Genomic DNA, 22052 nt, shown 5'->3' on the forward strand with positions numbered 1-22052 from the left:
TGAGAACTAACGAAGAGTCACTCTAAAAAAACTTTTGCATAAATGGATGCATGATTAAAATGAATTGATATTAGAATGAGAGAAATTGTAAGGTTGATGTCCAATTATAAAAATTGATTGATGTTATCTATATCAATAAGATGCATCTTCTTATGAGAATATAGAATATAATAATTTCATACTTAAACATACTCAAATTGAAAATACTTGTTAGTTGTGAGATGATGACTTTTATGAAGTTTCTAAATAAAGAGATGAACTAGAATAAAACATGTTGAAAATACTCTATTAGTTTATAGTGATAGTGTGACAATCTTGAAAATAATATTGTCTATTACAAGTTATATATCTTTAATAGAATAATATTCAGGCGTTGTTCTACTACCGAGTTAGAACCAAAATGTGATAATGTTCATACACTATTCATGAACATTTCCATATTCTGTTGGTTTCTAATCCAATTCAAATTCAGAAAAAAAAAATTTAATTATAGAGATATAATATGATAATGTTCAAGAATAATTTAACATCTTATTAGTTCATAAAACACTTAATTGAGACAAAATGTGATGGTTGTTATATTATATCTTGTTTCTTACCATGTCTATCAGATAAACTTTAATGTTAATTTTTTTATAAAATAATATAAAAGTTTTGTTTTGATATATAATTTAAAATGACGATTTCTTGAATATGACTATTTTAGAGACTATATATAACTAATAACCTTTTTTAGGACTACACATGTTTAACACATATGACAACAAACAAGTGATTATAATTAACACAATCTTATGAATGTTAAAAATACTACAGATGTTTGAATCTTTTACGATATATTTGGAAGAGAGATTTTAGAGAATTTTGGAGGATGAAATTTTGAATGGCTAAGTCTATATTTAAATAAAGATTTGAGATTTTACAAAAATTAAAATAATAACATGATATATAATTGTTAGAATTTAAAGGTGAACAATTAGTCCAACATTAGTTAGAAATGAAGGAAATATTTGATAAATAAAAGTGGTGATCTATATATTTAATATTTTAAGATTTTGAATAGATATATAATATTAATATTTCTTAAAAAATGTTTGATAGTATAGATAAATAAAATTGAAAGCATATCAAAGTAGTGTGTGTACACACACTTCTAGATTAACTAGTGAGAATATCCCAATAAAAAAGTAATAATATTTGTATCTACTAAAATTTGGACTAATAAAATTGTTCAATAACTATTTTCATCAAAATACATACAAAATTGATGAAACTAAAATGGTTCCTTAAAAAATTAAAATGCTTTAACATTTTGAACAAATTAAATATTTTTTGAAATTAGAAGATTCTTACATCCAATCTAATGCTTTACTCAAACCCACCAACATATAAAAAGAAATATTACTATTCAACCGGTTTATAACACATATCAAATATTTGGAAAATTAATTTTTTTCAAACTAAAAAACTATAATTTTGTTATCATAACATCTAATTGTTGTATTTCATTTGCTATCTTATGATATTTTCAAGATTCGACATAATGTTATTGATTAATATTATTTATTATTTTAAAGATATCTAAATTGTATTTACTCTCTACATTGTTATGAATCACTATCAACCACATCAACAACTAATATATTTTTTATTTAGATGTCACAACTTACATGGATGAACCTAAATGAAGAAAAAAAGTTTGAAAAATCTAATGATATAATATATAATTACATTACAAAAGAAAACCATGTGTGTTTTTCAATTAAATGATATAATATTATAATTACATTGCAAAAGAAAAAGAATTATAACACAAAATAAAATTTAATCATACACACAAAATAAAATACAGTTAATTTTATTTTTTTAGAGAAGATATAATCACTCTACATAATTAAATTTTATAATGATATTCGTTCAATGTTTTGATAACTGAAGAGTCATAGATAGTAAAATTTGTTGAAATATTATGTTATAAATTTGTGAATAAAACATTTTTCAATAATAATATATATTAAAAAGTCAATTCAATTGTTTTTTTAATAACAATGAATTAATAAGCTCATATTATAATAATTTTATATTCCAAATATACCTGTGTATATAAATAAAAGATATTTTAAAGTTTTCAAAGTCAAAGTATACTAATATAAAATTATAGAACATAATTAATGTAAAATACAAAATAAATGTACACAAATATTTGTAAACATAATATTTAAAAATATAGTTAGATAAATTTTTATTGTTTATATTTTTAATCAATTAAGTTATAAAATCATATTTGTCCCATATAGACGAAAATCTTTATTTATTTATTTATCGACAAAAGACCAAAACCTTCATTATTTTTTCGACGTAAGGCCAAAATCAGTACTAACCGTTGATATTATGATATTATTATGAATTTGCCTATTAGACATTAGTTATGCTAAAAATATTAATATTTATTTTGAGTGATTCATTTTGAACGAGTTTCTTTGATATTTCATTTTTCCGGCGACACAAAAAGAAAAGAAAAAAGGCTACGAATTTTCAGTTCCAACCATTTTGCGATGGCTCTACTCTCTTCAACTTCACGCGCTCCTCTCGTCTTCCCTCAAAACCCTAAACCTCTTTCTCTCTCTTCTCTTCACTTTCGAATCTCTCTCTCTCCTCGCTCTCCCAGATTCCCTACTCTTCGCTTCATCTCCGCCGTCGGCGACACCGGAGACGCCGATAAACCATCCGCCAAGATCACCGACGAGTGGGGCGAGAAATCCGAACCCGAACCCGAACAGTCCACATCCTCTAAGCTTCCAGATTCGGATCCTTCCAAGGATGATGATGAATGGGAAGAAGGAAAGGGAGATGATGCCGGTGGATATATCGACGCCGGGAATGGAACTCCGATATCTGCTACTGAAGCTTCGACGGAGGAGGGAGTGAATGAAACGCTGGAGGGGCTGAAGCGTGCTCTTGTTGACACTGTCTATGGGACTGAGCTTGGCTTCCGAGCCGGGTCAGAGGTTCGAGCTGAGGTGACCGAGTTGGTGACTCAGTTGGAAGCTGTGAATCCCACACCTGCTCCGGTGGATGAACTTGACCTTCTGAGTGGAAATTGGGTGTTGCTGTAAGTTAGAATCGTTTTGTATGTTTTGAATTATTTGTGTTTAATAGTAATGTTAATGTTATAATTATTTTAATATGAATATGATAATATCTCTGAATTTTCAAATGAATGATTTCCAAATTTCAATCATAGGTTGTGAAAATTTGATCGACCTTGGTTGGAAATTGCTGTATAAATAAAGCAGTGTTGACAAATAGCAGAGCGGAATTTGAACAAATTGTTGTTGTTCTATGCTATAACATTGTAGTGTAAATTTCTTTTTTCTGCAACCTGCAATTGACAATACTGAAATAAAGAACGCATGATTAAGAGGGTAGGACTCTTAGGACCTATACTTTGCACTTAAAACATGAGAAGATTTGTATCTTAGAAACGAGGGTGTATTGTATTAGTGAGTCTTAATGGAAGTACTTATTGTTTGTATGATTATCAAACCGATTTCAGGTACACAGCATCTTCCGAACTGTTGCCTCTTTTAGCAGCAGGATCATTACCTTTGTTGAAAGTGGATAAAATAACGCAAACAATTGATATTGATAGCTTCACAATTATAAACTCCACAACATTGTCTAGCCCATTTGCCTCATTGTCTTTCAGCGCATCTGCCTCATTTGAAGTTCGAAGCCCTGCAAGAGTACAGGTATTCTCGTGAAAACCTTCACATTTTATTAAAACCTTCACACCCTAATGTCTGTCCTATCATGGTTCGTGAATCATGTCTAAGAAAATATTTGACAATATTGTATTAATTTTCCATTTAAAAATTAACCACTCAGGTAGTCAAGCATTGATATTCTTGCTAAAATTAAAAAATTAAGATGTTTAATTTACAAAAGCCTTAGTTGGTTGCTCTGATTGTGCTTAAGACTCTCAATTAGTATTTTTCCTCTAGCTTCATACTTAGCAAGTTAGACGATTGGGATTTGTGGGTTTTTGTTCTTACAATTAACCAAAAACACATGCATATTGCTTAAGGCACTAGTGGTTTGCATCTTACCAAAGGGCAGCGACTCAATTAGCAAGAGGTGCAGTCCCTACTGACTCACTACCTTAGTTCCTTAGTTGTGCCTATGGGCATCTTTGACTGCACCCAAAAGAAATAGAAAGGACAAGGTAAAGGATAAGAACAACGTACTTAATTTATTTTGGGACTTCTAAGTTTTAATAAATGTTTCTTTCATAAGCTCTTCTGCTCGTGTTATGAAAACTGACATTTGGTTTTCTTAGTATGAAGCATTAAGATAGCAATGTAATGAAGAATATGCTTGCAACACTGTATGTATTGTATTTACGGATACTTCCCGAGTTCATAGTATTGTTTTTGTAGTTGACTAGTCATATAAATAGTTGTTGATACTTCAAGTCACATTGTATTTGTACTTTAGTTAATAGATAGTTGCCACTGCTCTGTCTTGCAAACGTGATTTGCTTGTTGCATAACGTCAGTGATATTGCTAAAAGATGCTACCCTTTGTTATAAGTTAATCATTAGTTTCCTCAGCGTGCTTAGAACTTTTTAGATTGCATATGACTAGAAACTCTTGCTAACATTTCTAAATGAAAACAGGTTACATTCAAAGAAGGATCACTACAACCTCCAGAGATAAAGTCTAGAATTGACTTACCAGGAAACATAGACATTTTTGGCCAAAAGCTTAGCCTAGGGCCTCTGCAACAATCTCTCGGTCCTCTGGAGAATGTGGTGGCAAACATATCACGTGCAATTTCAGGTCAGCCACCTCTTAAGATTCCCATACCGGGTGAGAGGACAAGTTCATGGCTTCTTACCACATATCTTGATAAGGATTTGCGAATATCAAGGGGAGATGGCGGTCTGTTTGTCCTTGCAAGAGAAGGGAGTCCCCTTCTTGATCAGTAGGAAAGTAATAAGATTTACCTTTTGATAATCCGCACCCCATTTCCCTCTGCCCACCCAAAATGTGAAAGGTATAATCACAATGTATCATTTTTTACCTTCTCTAACTTTTGTATATTCAAAAGGATACAGAGCTTATGTTGTCAAAATGTAATTCTACCATCTATAAAATTTCGGAGAGAAGCAATAAGCATTGTTGGTTGTTTTGTTATATTCAACATCTATGATTTCGTATAAGAACAAACCAACCTCCAAAAGCATTGACCACACACATTCGCTCTTTCCGTGGGTAAAATTATACGACCCTTTATGAAACTACTTTTTAGATGATAAAACTGTTTAACTCAGCATGTTCATAAGCCACTACTAGAATTGGTCTAGTGGTGAGAGATTTGTGTAGTATAGATGAGATCACAGATTCGAACTTTATTGTTTACCCCTGCATGTTGGTTGCTAGATTTAAATCTTGGACAATCGGGGCTTACTTTTTTATTTCTCCCTTGAATGTCTTGGTGGTTGTGATTCTCAATTCTCTGTTGTGCTGCATCTGCCGCAGCTATAATAAGAAACACATAGCAAGAAAATCAATTTAGAGAAAAACAAGAGATTGAATCTATGAAAGAGATGGAGAGGTTGTAATATATACTGAATGTAAAGGATCTTAAGACCTTTCCCACAAATTTGATGTTTGTTGGCACTCGAACAATTTAAGACCGACAAAGAATCGAACCAACTCAATTAATTCGAAAATTAGTTTAAGACATGATTTGATAATCAACCCATTGAACTTTGTTTATAAATCAAATGACTTGAACATGACGATCATGAGTAATTACTCATTTGGTTCATATACCATCGTATACCAATTCATTATAATAATGAGTATAATAGAAAGATATATGAATTATCATCCTAAAAAGGTGACCATATTAATAAATTTAATAACAATAATTATAGACTAAAAAAGGTATAATTTTATATTTTAATTTTAATGCGGTAAAATTACTAAATACCGAAGAATATAACGGCCAATCCGTGCTCGATAACAACCCCATAATTTTTTAGGCCATTTAACTTTCCACATAGCACTTTTGAGAGAAATACTTGCACAATCTTAGATTTTCTTCTACAACAACGGGCTATTCCATTTAATAAATATAGGAATCAAAATTACATCAAATATCTTAATTTTGAATACACATTATTTTTCTGTTCAAGCTTTGTCATCTTTTGCTTCAATCTCTATCTTTAAAATATATAGAGTTTACATAAATTGCGAGTTTTTACATGTATCAAAAACTTTGAGTGCAAAAAGTTTCGTGAAAGCAACTTCCATTACACTCTTTTTCAAAATGTTTAACTTCTATCACACATTTTTTTATCAAAATTTAAGAGGTTTATCTTATTTCACACCCACCCTGTCACTCTCTCCTTTTTGTACTTTCTCTCTCCATTTGTTCTCTATCCACCTACATATGATAGAGAATTAGTGGAGACAAATTTCCAGTTCTCCCTCCCTTTTGTACTTCCTCCTCCACAAAACGACTACTAGAAGTTATAGTTTTCCCTTTTTGAACATATTTCTTCCATAGGAAAAATAAGGTGGTTTGAATTGAAGAAATTGAAAATTGGAGGAAATTGATGAAGAATTAACTTGCCACATTTTTTCTTCTGCCCATAAGATTTTAGTCACAAGCACAAGGTTGGACCTTTTCTTCATTACCCATTTTGTGATTGATTTTCCCCCCAAGCAAAAGTTGTCATGAACATAAATACAAAGGGAAATTCCATCTCAAAAGACTAGCTCGTCAAGTAAGAGAGCCTCTAGAATTATAAACTTCACTTTTAGGTGAGACTCCCCCAAATAGAACACATAACCATGCACATAATTCATGAGCCGATGTTCTAGACAGCTACACTTGACTCGAAATTTTCATCAATCAGAATCTTCCATTGGTTAAAATCATATGTGGATATCCTTTCACAACAAAACAGCCTCTTAATAATGTTGTGAGCACAAATCCAAAAGAGGACCAATTCATTAAGTGAGAGAGTTCATAGACTTGTATAAGCTTCACATTTTAGGCGAGACTCTTCAATATGAGACTCAAAAAATATGTGAACCAAGAAATTTTCAAAAAAGAAATACAACAGAACTGCATACTCTTGTTTCTACATTAGTAGTAAACATGAAGGAAGGTTATATGTGATGAGGTTATTAACGACCAGTTCTTTTAACCTAAACGGAAGAGAAATTCATAACCACTAATTATCCAAAATGAACGTTGAAATGGATAAAAATGGTACTGGGCAAGTGCGAACAGCACCAAACACGGATGTCCTACAAACATGTTCAGAATATGACAGTATTGTTGCAAAAATTATACTGCAAGCTGCATAAACATAAGTAGATGGGAACTATAAAACTGTTGAAAGAGAATCATAACAGAATGCACAATCTTCACTATTATGATCAACATGCAAGTATATTAACTGTTATATGAGGTTATTAACAACTAGTACTTTTAACCAAAACTGAAGAAAAAAATGCATAACCACCCACTATCAAAAGGAAACTTGACAGGCTATACAAAGTCCAAAGAGACGAGAGCAAGGCTTCTATCATCATCAATTTCCAACATCAGACACAAGCATTATTCAACCACCTTGTCCTGGCGAGATAAAAAATTGTTTGAACAATAGAAGCCACTGGTGAAGTGATGAACATTAAACAGTTAGTTTTGCAACATCCAATGCATGATGTCCTTCCTCACAACACTCCCTGACCAACTCACTCTGTAGTTTTGTCTAAGGACCTCAGGGCTATAGGTACTGAGGTGCCTGCCATGGGTTGTAGTCCCAGCAGGATTTGGTGGTCTCGTCGTCCTTGAAATGGTAGGAAATGGCTTTGGCGTGGATGAGGTAAACAAGCGTCTATCAGAGTCCTTCTTCAATAATCCAGAATGACCGGGAGGCTTGTGGTTGGAAGTGCCGGTTGCATGCTTTGTCATGCTCTCTCTTGAGCTACCACCACCAACGGGCAGTTGAGGAGGACCACGAATTTGAGCTGAGGGCTTCATTCGATCTAGACATCGCAAAATGAAGTTTCCAATATTCCTACCCACTTCTATGTCTCTTTCTTGAATGTTCCGATGAACCTTTATTGCTGCATCAAATACAGCACGGGTTCGTCTGTGAAGCACCAAAACAAGAAGGCCAATAAAGATATTAAACAACATACAATGCAGTGACAAACATCTACTAACAAGAAACAACTATAAAACAAAAATTAGGACATGTGAAATCAGTTTTCAAATATTCAATGGTGTGTTCGAATGAACATTTGGTAATCGTGATTTTGGATGTGATTGATTGATTGCATCAAATTGATTTGGGTACAATGGTCTTTGAAGTGAATTAATTTATCTCAATACAAATTTGATGCAGGAGTTAACTTTTTCAACTCAGCACAAAAGCTAGCTTCTATCATTTCTAGTCTAACCGAAATTTCAAAGCAAAATCAATTTTGCTTAACAATAACCAAACAACTATCATGTTTGTGATTTGTCAGGTAACTCAGTCAATTCCTAACTTCCTATAAGCACTGAAACCAAATAAACATTTAGTATGCACGTCTGGTTTCACAGTAATTTTAGTAAAATCACATACATTTGATTGTTGTTAGATATATCGATATTTGCCTCAAACCTCAATTCAACTAAGTTATAAAATGTAGCTTTTGTGTTGGGTTGAAAAATGTAGACTAAGTTTTAAATCAAACTTACTTTCAAATAGAAAGCACTCAAACATAAATCACTCCACTTCAACCTCAATTATAATTATAACTAATCAATATAACATAATCAATTCCATTCAAAATCACCTTTCACACAGAAAAGTGAGAAACAAACCGCTAACAAATATACATTGCAGAGATATTATCAAGCTAGGTAAACAGCGAATCAATCAATGATCATTTATGATATCCATAAAATCTAATACTAATAATCTTTAACCTCGTGAAATTTCATTCAGCAAACATCACAACGAAACAATAATTTCTATAAATGTGCAGTTAAATGTTACGTAATCGAAATCACAAGAGAATCACGAATCTTGCAAATAATAATATCACAAATTCCATAATTTAAATGTTGGCGAGGAAGAGAAATGAACAAACCTGTGAAGAAATTGACGGATCTTAGGGTACTTAGGGGTTACGATCTTACGCTGAATCCTAAGAGCAAGTTTGTAGGTTCGTTTCAGACCTAAGAAATACGCAGTTCCAAGTGTTATCTCCCACAGCACCATTGAAATCTGCAACTTTATTTTTCTTCAATTTTCGATCTTATTATGATACAAGATTATTGCTATGATTGTTTTTCAAGTTGAAATTCTCACGATTCTTTTTCCTCTTGCGCAAGTTTGCACTTCTACATCTTTCGCGCTCCAGAATTTTCGTTCGCGGTGATGCTGCTACTGCGTTATTCCCTGAGATATTGTGGCCGTTGGATTTTGGGCTTATTTGTATGGGCCTTAAGCACTATTGGGCCCATACCCGATGTTGACCCACTAGAAGTTTTAGTTTGTGGGCATATTCCGGTTATACCTTATACATATTCTTTGACCCAAAATTCAAGTCAACAAAATTGGGTTCGAATTTTCTAATATGAACTCACCAAAGGTTTAAAATTCCAAGAATGATATATGTAACTTTTTTAAAGTAGACATCTATAATTAATTCGATAAAAATAAAAATTAAAACTCTCATGAATGATTACTTTTAAAAAATATCATTAATCATTCTTATTATTTTTCTATAATTTTTAAATATAGATCTACTATAAACTATTTATAAATATAAGTATCATCTAGAACTCATCAAAGATTGTGTCAAATACCAAACCATGAATAGAGTTATATGAATATCATATGAAACAAAAGAGATATTTTTTTTATCTAAAAAGAAGACAGTTTTTTTTAATAAAAAAGAGAGAGAAAAAACAAAAGAGATATTTTATATATGTAATGTAATAGACCAACTTATCATACTTGTAGTTGTTTTTTAGTAGTAGGTATGCGATAATAGAGTTGCTTTTCAGGGAATAATACATAAAAACAAAACAAAACAAAAATATTTAATCAAAATTATTAAAATGGGATTAGCACTTATCCAAACATATTACTTTGATCCCATTAAGTTTGGTTTAATAAAATCGGTTATTATTCTAAAGAATTAGAGAAGTAAACTGATTGATTTCTCTATTATTGAATGAATGGGAATAGAATTCCAATTATGCAAGAGTAGGATTTATTTAGTCTTACATTGAACAGAGTAACAAACTAATAACTAGAAGACTAAAACTGCTCTAGCTTGATTTGAAACTAACTAATCATGGAAGTATTTGACTAATAAGCCCCACCCAAGCTGAAGGGTATATTGACTGGAATAAGTCCTGGCTTCGGAGGAAATTGTGTAAAGGAAAAGGATCAGGAGATTTGGTTAAACAATCTACAAATTGCTGCGAAGATGATACTCAAAGTAAGTGAAAGTGTTTCTTTTGAAGCTTTACCTAGACTATGTGACAATCCAATTCAATATGTTTTGTTCGTTTGTGATAAAAGAGTTTGTTGTTGGGGCAAGTTGATTGACCGTCTCAATAGAGTAAAGCAGAATTGGAAATTAAGATATGAAAATAAAATAAGTCGACCATCGTAATCCGCAGATAGTAGAGACCATTGCATAGTACTTTGCTTTGGATGATAATCTTGATATGGTAGGTTTTTTTTAATAATTTCCATGATTAAAGAATTGTCGAGAAAAATGCAGTAGTTATTTATTGATTTTTTGTTGTCACGACAAGTAGTCCAATTTAAATCGCGAAAAGTCTTCCATTGTAAAGGTGAATCTTTATGAACAAGTAGATCAATAGACGGACTATTTTTTTTATGTATTTGAGGACTCTTGTTACTGCTACAGAATGAATGTCTGTTGGAGACTTTTGATGGATGTAAATTTTTCAATGTCATTGTCAGTTGATATAAAATCATCTACATAAATTAGCAAAGTAGTGAATGGTGAAAAACTTCCTCCTCGGATATTTTTTTTGCATTTTATAGCATTTTCACCTTCTAGAGACTTAGGACGAGACAAATGTTGACTTGATTGTCCCTCACAGTATGTGTGTTTCGCGTATATTTTAAGAAGTCAATCCTAAATCAACTTTTCTATTTCACATTGGAGTTGGTGACGATCGTCAATGTCACGATCTTTAACTTTGTGACACGAACATCAGAGATGCAATTTGAGATCCCTTTTTTCCCCAAGCTCAAGAAGGATTTGGGAAGAGTTGGGTGTGAAAATTTTATTTAACTATGTCACCTATCTTCATTTAAAACATAGTTAACAATGAGTCAATGAGTCGTAGGAATTTCTATCTAGTAGACGAAAATTTCTTCTTTGGGGGATAAGTGTTTATGTGTGTGCTCAAACGACACACGAAGATCTCTTTCTCATTCTTTGGCATCTTTACTTATTTTCTCGAATTACATTCTTCTCATTTGATGTAGCATTCAACTCAAACATGTTGGCTACAGGTTTTTGAGCCAGTGATTTGTTGAAATGCCCTGCAAACCTTTTCCATGTCGGGTTCACCATATGGATTGTTGCGTCGTTGAAGAGGCCTAAGTACTCACGCAAGCTCTAGGTTGGGGGCTGGCATATGCTGAATAGGCTCTTCGCTCTTACTTTTTGGCGTTTGCTTGTTGATAACCGTTGTATGAATATTTTACTAAAGTTTGAGAACCCTATGATTGAATGCTTATGCATGTTCGTGTACTGCCTAAGAACGATTTCCTTAATGTTTTGTTTGGATGAGAAGAGAAAGTGAAAGGAAAGAAAATCAAAGGAAATAATGTTAAAGGATTGAAAATAGGAAGAAATTGAATAAATAGTTAGATGATTTTTTAGTTGTTTGGTTGTACTGAAAGTGAGAGGAAATAAATGTATTAATTGATTAAAAAAAAGTGTTGGGTGTTCTACTGAAAGTGAGAGGAAAAAAAGTATTAATTGATTTTTTAAGAGTAAATGACTCAAATACTCTTATATAAGTATAAAATATGTAATGCACATCTTCTTACAACAAATAGTGCATTCCTTTTATATTTCTTCCAATATTGAGAGGAAGAGGTTTTTATTGTGGGACCCGCACATTTGAATCTCTTTTTTCAAAGAAGTATCAAACGATGGAAGCACTACTTCCAATAAACTTTCCATTATGTAGTTATCTGATATGATCTCGTTTGTCATGAATCACTTTAAATATCATTCTAGGTTGGAAACTTACAAATTGGATCCAAAATCGCGTATTGCTGGAGAACACGATAAATAGAGCTACGAAATTCCGAATCGGACAATTCCAATATAAGGTGAAATATGAAAATCTGAAACGCATGTTAGACTGTTGAATCACCAAAAATAAGTTTGTAGAACTCGAGATATGATCGCAAGTTGTTGAACACGAAAATTGATAGAATTTGTGTATTAGGATTTGATGTAAAGGAAATTGAAATTTATAATTTCGCAAACTAACCAAGAAAAAGAGTGGCACCACAATCTAGGGATTATAAGCCAAAAAGAACGCCACAAGGATTAAGAACCTTGATAAGTTCAAAGTGATTTCTTTTAAGAACTCTAGAGAGCAAAGCCTCACAAAAATAATGTTCTAAAAGTCTTCCCCTCAATGAGGTTACAAATGCATATTTAAAGTAAGATTGTCTCTAAACTTAAATGGGTTATAAGTGACACAATTTTCTAGACTCATATTAGGCTTATATCATATTTTTTTTAAATAAACTAAATGTAAGGAAGTAAAGTATCTTCACTTACACATAACGTAAACTAAATCTATAATAAAACTATTACAATTCCAAATCAAAGCAACCTAAGAATTATTACAAACCAAGTTAAAATAAATAAAGTTCGTCCTAATTTATTAAAATATGGATCATCTTCATGCTTTTGAGGTCTTTATCATTCTCTCCTTATTTAAGAAATTCGACCACGAATTTATGTTCCATTATATCGTACATGAAGAAATAATCCAAATAAACCACAAGCTCATCATATCCACCGGGGTCAAATGGAATTTTGAAAAAGCCACCAAATTTGATAAGTCGGTGAAACACGTTTCCATCTTGAACAATTAACATCTTAGTACATTTATGGTAAAGGTAAGAAATTCTAATGATGGAGATAAAGTTATACATTTTAAAGTTGATATTTATGATGAAATGCACCTTCTTTGGATTGAAATTTGTGGCAAACAATATGTTACATTGTATTTGCAAAGACTTCAAAGCAAGTTGAGTCTCATGGACATTCTCTTCATCACAAAAAAAATGGTGACTCAATAATTTTCTTGTATGCATCCTTTTGAGGAACCTTTGATTAATCATCTTAAAGCACTAACATTGTTTCGTTCACCTCACTCTCTTATGTAGAGAGACATTCAATTTTACCATCATTTTTCTCTTTGCTTTCAATGTCAATATATTGATGACATTCCTCTTTTGGAAACACTTCTTCAAGTACTTGCAATTGAGAATTATCAAAATTAGAGAAATAGTTTGAGTCAATTTATTCCCCTTTGTCTTTCAAATGTTTTTCCTTTTTTTCTATCTTTTCTTTGATTTTCTCTTTCTCTCTCAAGGCTAACTTCTCTACTTTTCTTGCATGTTTTGTATATCCATTTTCGTACAGATATTTCACATACTTTGGATCCAATACAAAATCTCGAATATATTGATGATATGACATATTTAGGAATTTTGTCAAACAGGTAATGTGCAATACTTTTAACAACACAAAATTATTTTTTGTATATTCTTTTTTTTTAAGTAGCAGCAACACACAAATTAAGTAAAGATAATAATTCAAACAAAAGCAACACAACTAGCAATTTATGTTTCACCAAAAAAAATGGATAAACCGAATTTTACTAATTCCAAACTTAGAGACAAGCTCTGGTACCAAGTGATATGATCACGTTTGTCATGAATCACTTTAAAGATCGTTCTATGTTGGAAACTTACAAATTTAAAATCGTGTATTGCCGGAGAACGCAATAAACAGAGCTACGGAACTATGAGTCGGACGATTCTAAAACGAGGTGAAAGATGACGATCTGAAACACACGTTAGGCTGTTGAATCTCCGAAAACAAGTTTTTAGAACTCAAGATATGATCGCATGTTGATGAACACGATAATTGGTAGAATTTGTGTATTAGAGTTTGATGTAAAGGTAACTGAAATTTATAATTTCGGAAACTAACCAAGAACAAAATGGCGCCACAATCTAGGGATTGATAAGCCAAAAATAAAACCACAAAGATTAACAATCTTGATAAGTTCAAAGTGAATTCTTTCAAGAACTCTAGAGAACAAAACCTCAAAAAATATTGTTCTAAAAATCTCCCCTCAGCGAGGTTACAAATACATATTTAGAGCAAGACTATCTCTAAACCTAAATGGATCATAAGTGACACCATTCTCTAGGCCCATATTATGCTTATATCATATTTTTTCTAAAATAAACTAAATGTAAGGAAGTAAATTATCTTCACTTACACATAACATAAACTAAATCTATAATAAAACTATACAATTCCAAATCAAAGGAAACTAAAAACTATTACAAACCAAATTAAAATAATAAAGATCATTCTAACTTATTAAAATATGGATCATCTTTATGCTCTTGAGGTCTTTATCACGATTTTTCTTTCTTATTTCTTTCAAAACAAACAATACCTAAATGTTCTCGACAACAATTTACGTTTTAATTACTCACTAGCGTTGATGATGGACATCTAGGTATTGAAACACAATGAGGTGTTCTTAAGGATCTTTTTTTGGTTGAATGTTTCCAACGAAAAAGGTTTAAAGTTGTTGGGAACTAGGATTTTCATAATTTTCTCAAATAGAGGTTGAGGGTCATCCAACTCATTCGTAGTTTCTATTGTTGTAGCACTATCTTGCTGAATTGCTTGAACTTGTGTTTCTAGATTTTTGTTTTGATGGCTAAACATGTTGACGACGACTTATATTTCAAACAAAATTGTGGTTGATGTCTCACCAACTAGTCAACTACAAACTACTATGATAATCTAATGAATGATATGTAATATGAAATAACTTTATTGAGGCCCCACGGATGGCGTCAAATGTTATTGATAAAAAAATTGAGGACAGTTGTATATTGTAATGTAGTCATCGAGGTGTTTAAATGACTATTTTATAAATGAATGAGATGATATTTCTTTTAGAGGTTTTAGTCCTTATATAGACCTCGAGCCTAGAATTTAAGGGTTCCATTAACTTGGTAATTGTCCCTCTCTATTTGGCCTCTCGATTTTGGCATTTCCACAATTTCCTTAACTTCCACGTAAACTATCAGAGATTATCCTCTGACTCTCAACCTGGTCTTAACTCTAAATGTTGAATATGGATCTCGAACTCTAAAGAGTGAACTTTTACTATCTCGGTCCAAGTGATGTGGATTTAAGTTGTTTCCATACAGGTGGAAGATCTAACCAAGTAGAAACAAAGAAATGTTAAATATGTTTTTAGTCCATATAAATTTCAAACTTTCAATTTTAGTCCTTGTTAAATAAAAATACAACTTTGAGTCTTTAAAATTATCATGCAAGCAGTTTTATCATACATGCAGTTTTAGTCCATGTTGTTAATTCAACATATATTTTTGAATGAATTTTTACAAGTATGTTTACTGCGATTTAAAAAGTCCCTCCATAAAAAATGAGTTTAAAATTTAATTTTTAAGTTCATATATTACTTTTATCTTAATGTATATTTAAAATATTTATATTTAATTCATCCTTAATTAAAAAAATTTAAATTTTTGTGAAATAACTTTTTATAATATTCTAAACATACTTGAAAAAAATAATTTAAAAAGATTAAAATTTCATAGCGACTAAAAACAGATTTATCAAACAAAACAAATATGGAATAGATGGAGAAAATAAAAAGAAAGACGCCACAACCTACAACATTAATAAGGCAATGAAGAATTGTCAAATGGTAAAAAATAACAATTGATAAGATTTAAATAAGTTATAATTTAAAAACTCACTCACTAATCTAATTAAAAAAAAATCTAGTTTATTTATAAAAAAAAAAAATTTAAATGAAGTCCTTGTTAAAGTATTGATAGAAAAAACATTCATTTTTTTGTGTGACTAAAAAGCTCGTATACTTAAAAGACTTAAAAGTATAAATATAATCTATTAGATAGATTTACCCCCCACTTAATTAAAATAAAATTTAAAATATTACTATTAATCTAAACATAAACAAAACTAAAATTATTCTAAAGTGAAATTTTCCTTCTAATTAATTTATTTTTTAGGTCCCCATCATCAAGTCTAAAAGAAACAAAAATATAACTAATCATTTTATCACATAAAATATTTTCCTTTTGTTTGATAATATTTCACCACAGAGAGAAATGTGTTTTATCCTCATAATATTTTCATTTATACTTTTTACCCTAGAATGCAAATCCAAAACCCAGCTTTAAAAAAGTAGAAAAAGAATTAATCAAAATAAAAGGAAAAAGAAAAAGGGACGGAAGAGTAAAAGGAAAGGAAACACTAAAAAGGACAAACACTTGAGCAAAAGAATAGCAACAATGGGGTCACGAGACTTAAATAAAATCAACATCGCAAAATAAAAAACAAAAAAAAAATAATAATTAAAATGAAAAATCAGAGTAATAAAATTCACACTTGATGACACTATATTCGTCTCTCTCTCTCTCTCTCTCTCTCTACTATCTGTCAGTTTCAGTTTCTCTCTCTGTGTATTTGACACGATGCACAGACAATCTCTAGGCTCACCTTCTTCCAAGCTCCATCTCCATCTTCATGCCGTCGTCAACGAAGAAACTCTCATCGCCGACGAACCACCGAAACCTCACCGTCTATCTTCGTCACCTCCTACACCGCACAAGTTCATTCACCTCATTCCGATTCTAACTCTTCTTTGCTTCTTCGTTCTCTACCTCTTCTCTCACACTCCCTCGCCTTCAGACCTAAATCATTTCACTGGATTCAATCATCATTTAGGTACAATGCAAATTTCAACATTCTTTCTACTCATTATTATTAATTAACAATTAATTAATCATTACTTTGTTTCGATCTGTTTCAGCGGCGGAGATTAGTGGTGAGATTGGAGTACATTACGCTGATGCGAAAAGAAGCGATGTGTTGGCGATTCGAAGTTTGCAACAGATACCGAAATCTCGTCTTCATAGAAAACTCGCAGATTTTTAAGCAAACTCTTCACACGTGTGGGTGTTACTTTCTTTTTTTTTTATTTTTTTTATTTCATCTTTACCCTTCCATTCTATATATTTTTGCTCCTGTTGTATTTGTACTGTAAATCTGAAATTGTTTTAGGTTTTGTGTTTGATTAGGAAGAAAAAAGGAGAATAAAATAAAATCGATTTCATGAATCATCTCATATATATCTTTGATTAAAATTGCGGATTAGTGAATTTTAATTTGAGAATATGTTATATTATCACCGGATGATTGGGCCCTTGGGGGTGTCTTTAGTAATAATTACTAGAATCAGTTCAGGCGTAGGATAGCAGTGGGTGCGCCGGGTGCGATGGAATACAGCTGGATTCTGTAACCGTTACCGAACCTCGAGTTGCGGTTAAGAGTGCCAGCTGGAAATTGTGGTATCAGATCCTATTGTCTAGAAGAGGGGGTGCATATGGTATGAATTTGTACAGCGTGAGGTATTTTTTCGATAACAACAACTGGATGTTTTAATTATGGTTTTAAATTCGGTTTGGGTGAGAATTGTAGTTACACTAAATTATTTATATTGCAGTAAAATTTCAGACTATATAGTTGTAAATAATTATAGTTGCCGGAGAGACTTCTACATTTTTTATGTTGAAGCATAAACACAATGCATAGGATGCCCGTGCAACCTGGTTTTGCTATGGTTTGGAGTGGTGTGATCGGGGGTTACACGTGGCGTTGAATGGGTTGGGGAAACGGAACGGGACGGAAAAGCATGTTACTAGCAAAAAAGTGTCGGTGTTGTAAATTTAAGTAAACGGCGTCAGTGGTAGGGCGAATGACTAAATGACTAGGGCCATGATCGAGTGTGGTGGATAAGTTTGTATTTAAACAATTGATAAATCTGTATCCTACATTTTAATGGTAAAGTGATAAAAATGACTTATCAGATTTAATTCAAATATAAGAATCCAAATTATACTATTATATATAAAATAAATTTGATTTATTTAAAATAAAGTGAATAATATTAAGTATTAATCACAAATAATATTATCAAATGTAGATTTATTATACTATCTACTTATTTTACCCGTTTCTTACCTTAAAGAATCAAATGTATGTAAGATAAGAGGTTCCTTTTCTTTTCAATTGATTGGTCTTGTAATCATATTCAATAATAGTCAACAGCCCTACAATATATATATAAATTGATAAAAAATATAGTTTAAAATTTAAATTAAATATATTAATTTTGTTTTATACTTCAAGATTGAGAACTACATAATCAGTAGATGGTATTGGTAAAGATAATTAATTCAACCACTTCTAAAATAAATACATATTTTAAGAATTTACATATACAATGTTTTCAATTAATTTTTTGTTTATATCTGGAAATTATTAATTCAACTTCATCCAATAGAAGGATAGATGAGCTTGAGCTATCGTATCATCTTGATCGTTTATGTTGCGTTGACTATATTTATCAGGAGACACGTAATGATAATGTTGTAATGCAAGACTTATACACTCATCGATAAGTGGCTGAGGTGGGTGTACACGAATTAAAACGGTACTCACTTATAATTGAGAGATTGAAAAACGAAATTGACATAGTCGACAAGAATACTTTACAAAATTGACAGAAATATATACATTTATTTATCCAATAAATTATTGCAGAATGGCATTGATTTCTTAGTGAATTAGCATGTCGTTTTGACACGCAGCCAATGTCCTTTTTAATATAGTAAACACGTAGCCAATGTCTTCTTTTATGTCTTAAAATTCGTTAGTATGTGTTTTTAATATAAAATAATATTTTCTGATGCTAATACTCAAATGTATTTATGATATAACAATATAAGAAATATTTAAATAAATTCAGTTATATTGTAGGTTAATCATGTAATAATAATTTTTTTTTGTCGACTATATTTTTATAATTTCTATCAAATATTTGATAACATATGATTCAATATATACATAATTTTTCTTTCTAAAATTATGTTTACTTAATTCTAACTTCATCAGAAGATTAATTATTAAAAATTTTCTTTTGGGTAAAATTTATTTATCAAAAAGTAAATAAAATTATTTGTATTTGATTGTAAGTAATTATTAATTACTTTTGATCATTATATTCCAATAATTATATAAAACGAATTTATACATATTTTAATTATGTTTTACATCCTCCATTTTAAGGGATTTTGATGCATATATCCTCTTTTTTTTTTTTTTTATTCCCTATCTACCCTACTTTGAAACAATATTCCTGAATTGCCCTACTTTTTCGTTCCTTCAGGAAGTCGTTCCCTGGGGAAGCGACCTCTTGAAGAGGAAATTTTGCAACGTTAACAGGGGGTCGTTTCCTGGGGAAGCGACCTCCCATTGGGTTTTATTTTTTTTTTTTGTTATATTTTAAAGTTACTTTATTATTAAAATTATTAATTTAATTATTTAAAAAATAAAATACTAATATTAAATTACAATAAAGTATAGTAATAAATTATAAATAAAATTTATATTTTAATTATTATTATTATTATTATTATTATTATCATTATTATTATTATTATTATAATAAATAATTATTATAGGTATAATTAAAAATTATTATAATTAAAGTGATTAAATAAATAAATTAAATGATAATAAAAATTAAATAATGATAACAATTAAATGAAAAGAAATTTATATTGATAACATGAAAATAAAATGAAATACATTAAATTATTAATTTAATTATTTAAAAAATAAAAATACTAATAATTAATTATTAATAAATGTTATATTTTAATTATTGTTATTATTATAATAAATAACTATTATACTTTTAATTAAAAATTATTATACTTAAAATGATATTAAAAATTAAATAATAATAACAACAATTAAATGAAAAGAAATTGATATTGATAACTTGAAAACGAAATGAAATACATTAAATAGATAGGGAATAATCCATTAATTTGTGTATGAGAATGTGTATAATATTTTATTTAAACATAGCTCAAAATTAATTGCTTGAGTTTTTGTTCATTTAATCTTTATTTAAACAAGTATAGGAATAATGAGTGTTCACTTAAAAACTAGAGCAAAATATATCTGCTATTTCAATGTATTTTTATGGGTAATATCTGAGAAATTTTAGAACAGGGATAGAAGGGAAATTAATATATGATACAAATTTAAATATGAAACCAAAAATTAATTTGGCTAAATACCACCCGTGCTCTCTTAACTTAATTTCAGTTAATATTTTAGTTTTTTATTATTTTTTTTTTCGATTTGGTCTTTTATTTTAATTTTAAGTGACAATTTGATATTTTATGTTTTAAAATGTCAACAATATTATCCTTATTTTTTGCAAAAATGCAAAAAATTCATAAAAAATTTCAAACAAAACTCAACTAATTATCATCCTCAATAAAATGTAATTTCATCAAATTCATAACTTAAATCTTTAAATAGACTCATATTTTCATCTCCAACAACATCAAATAAAGAATAACAAATATAAGTTTATTTGAATATTTGAGTTACGAATTTGATTAAATTTGTTTTATATTATAAAATATAATTAATTTTATGGATTTTGTTTGAAAATTTTGATGAATTTTTAAATTTTTGTAAAAAGAAGGATAACATTGTTGATATTTTAAAACATAAAAGATCAAATTGTCACTTAAAATTAAAATAAAGGACCAAATCGGGAGAAAAAAAAAAGATAAATGACTAAAACGTTAACTGAAATTAAGTTAAGGGATCACAAGTGGTATTTAGCCAATTAATTTTATCACCCATCTAGAACATATTCGAAAAAGGTGATATAAATTACAAACATCATATTAAAGATGATTATTTTTAAAACTTTGTCTAATGTGCATAGGTAAAATTATCTTACATCTTGCATAATTTTATTTTTTATTGAATTATTAAGTCTCGTCATATTTCATTTGATCTAATAATAAGATTTGTTAATATAAAAGTTTTTGTAAGGTGCAAGACTTACCTAATTTTTATACTATGGAATTTCTCTACTTCTAATTTATCATTCAACATCTTTGTTTCTAATTTCAAGTAGTTAATATTTATAAATTTGAAGTACAATTCAATTTAAGTTTAATATATCACGTGATATAGGGCTTTACTCAAAAGTTTGCACTGTTTTATGTTATATAAGTTAGGGAAATAAATATTTTCGGTCAATTTTTAATTAAAAAATGTAGTTACTCATAATATTATGAGATTGAGGTATGAATTAAATTTGAACTATTATTATTTTAAAAAAACAGCATGAATTATTATTATGAAATTATTATTATTATGAGATTGGGGTAATGAACTAAACAAAGTTTTTAAATTATTATCACTGTATTTAATAATAAATTTATCTTTCTTCATTTAATAATATTATCATTGTGTTTAAAATAATGCACCTCTATTATTATCACTGTATTATTTGAATAAATATAGAAGCAGTGAAAATCCCAATCTTTGACTATTTTGACATATACCAATCTAAATGTAAAGGGTCACAAGAATGCACACACGCATAAAATACTTATTTTAAATGACCACGGTTAGTTTTGAATTTTGAAAAATTTTAAAAAGACAATTTATACCACCGACAAGGAACTGACGTGTTAATTAAAAATAAAAAGAAATTATTAATTTTTATATGTTAAAAATTTATACATTACTTAATCAAA

The 22052-nt window shown here is 29.8% G+C and overlaps 3 protein-coding genes across 3 annotated transcripts; 2 read left to right on the top strand and 1 right to left on the bottom strand.

Moving 5' to 3' along the window:
- The first annotated feature begins 2448 nt into the window (after positions 1–2448).
- On the top strand, positions 2449–5199 carry LOC101489901 (plastoglobulin-1, chloroplastic). The gene is made up of 3 exons (XM_004512439.4): positions 2449–3112; positions 3557–3752; positions 4680–5199. The coding sequence occupies exons 1-3, from the start codon at positions 2556–2558 to the stop codon at positions 4989–4991; spliced, it is 1065 nt and encodes a 354-aa protein (XP_004512496.1). The 5' UTR covers positions 2449–2555; the 3' UTR covers positions 4992–5199.
- A 2232-nt stretch (positions 5200–7431) lies between these two features.
- LOC101490239 (uncharacterized) lies at positions 7432–9476 on the bottom strand. The gene is made up of 2 exons (XM_004512440.4): positions 9169–9476; positions 7432–8180 (listed from the first exon to the last, which is right to left on the bottom strand). Exons 1-2 carry the CDS (start codon positions 9297–9299, stop codon positions 7724–7726), a joined length of 588 nt encoding a protein of 195 aa, XP_004512497.1. The 5' UTR covers positions 9300–9476; the 3' UTR covers positions 7432–7723.
- A 7325-nt stretch (positions 9477–16801) lies between these two features.
- On the top strand, positions 16802–17539 carry LOC101490557 (uncharacterized). The gene is made up of 2 exons (XM_004512441.4): positions 16802–17139; positions 17225–17539. The coding sequence occupies exons 1-2, from the start codon at positions 16887–16889 to the stop codon at positions 17347–17349; spliced, it is 378 nt and encodes a 125-aa protein (XP_004512498.1). The 5' UTR covers positions 16802–16886; the 3' UTR covers positions 17350–17539.
- Positions 17540–22052: the final 4513 nt, after the last annotated feature.

Source organism: Cicer arietinum, chromosome 8 (assembly GCF_000331145.2).
Source record: "Cicer arietinum cultivar CDC Frontier isolate Library 1 chromosome 8, Cicar.CDCFrontier_v2.0, whole genome shotgun sequence".
NCBI lineage: Eukaryota > Viridiplantae > Streptophyta > Magnoliopsida > Fabales > Fabaceae > Cicer > Cicer arietinum.

What these genes read in the sequence shown, in the direction of transcription:
- LOC101490239 (XM_004512440.4), bottom strand. Translation starts at nt 9,299, where the DNA reads ATGGTGCTGTGGGAGATAACACTTGGAACTGCGTATTTCTTAGGTCTG. An exon ending in ATCCGTCAATTTCTTCACAG is followed by an intron (nt 8,181 to 9,168) that starts GTTTGTTCATTT and finishes GGTGCTTCACAG; the next exon opens with ACGAACCCGTGCTGTATTTG.
- LOC101490557 (XM_004512441.4), top strand. Translation starts at nt 16,887, where the DNA reads ATGCACAGACAATCTCTAGGCTCACCTTCTTCCAAGCTCCATCTCCAT. An exon ending in TGGATTCAATCATCATTTAG is followed by an intron (nt 17,140 to 17,224) that starts GTACAATGCAAA and finishes GATCTGTTTCAG; the next exon opens with CGGCGGAGATTAGTGGTGAG.
- LOC101489901 (XM_004512439.4), top strand. Translation starts at nt 2,556, where the DNA reads ATGGCTCTACTCTCTTCAACTTCACGCGCTCCTCTCGTCTTCCCTCAA. An exon ending in AGTGGAAATTGGGTGTTGCT is followed by an intron (nt 3,113 to 3,556) that starts GTAAGTTAGAAT and finishes AACCGATTTCAG; the next exon opens with GTACACAGCATCTTCCGAAC. An exon ending in GAAGCCCTGCAAGAGTACAG is followed by an intron (nt 3,753 to 4,679) that starts GTATTCTCGTGA and finishes AAATGAAAACAG; the next exon opens with GTTACATTCAAAGAAGGATC.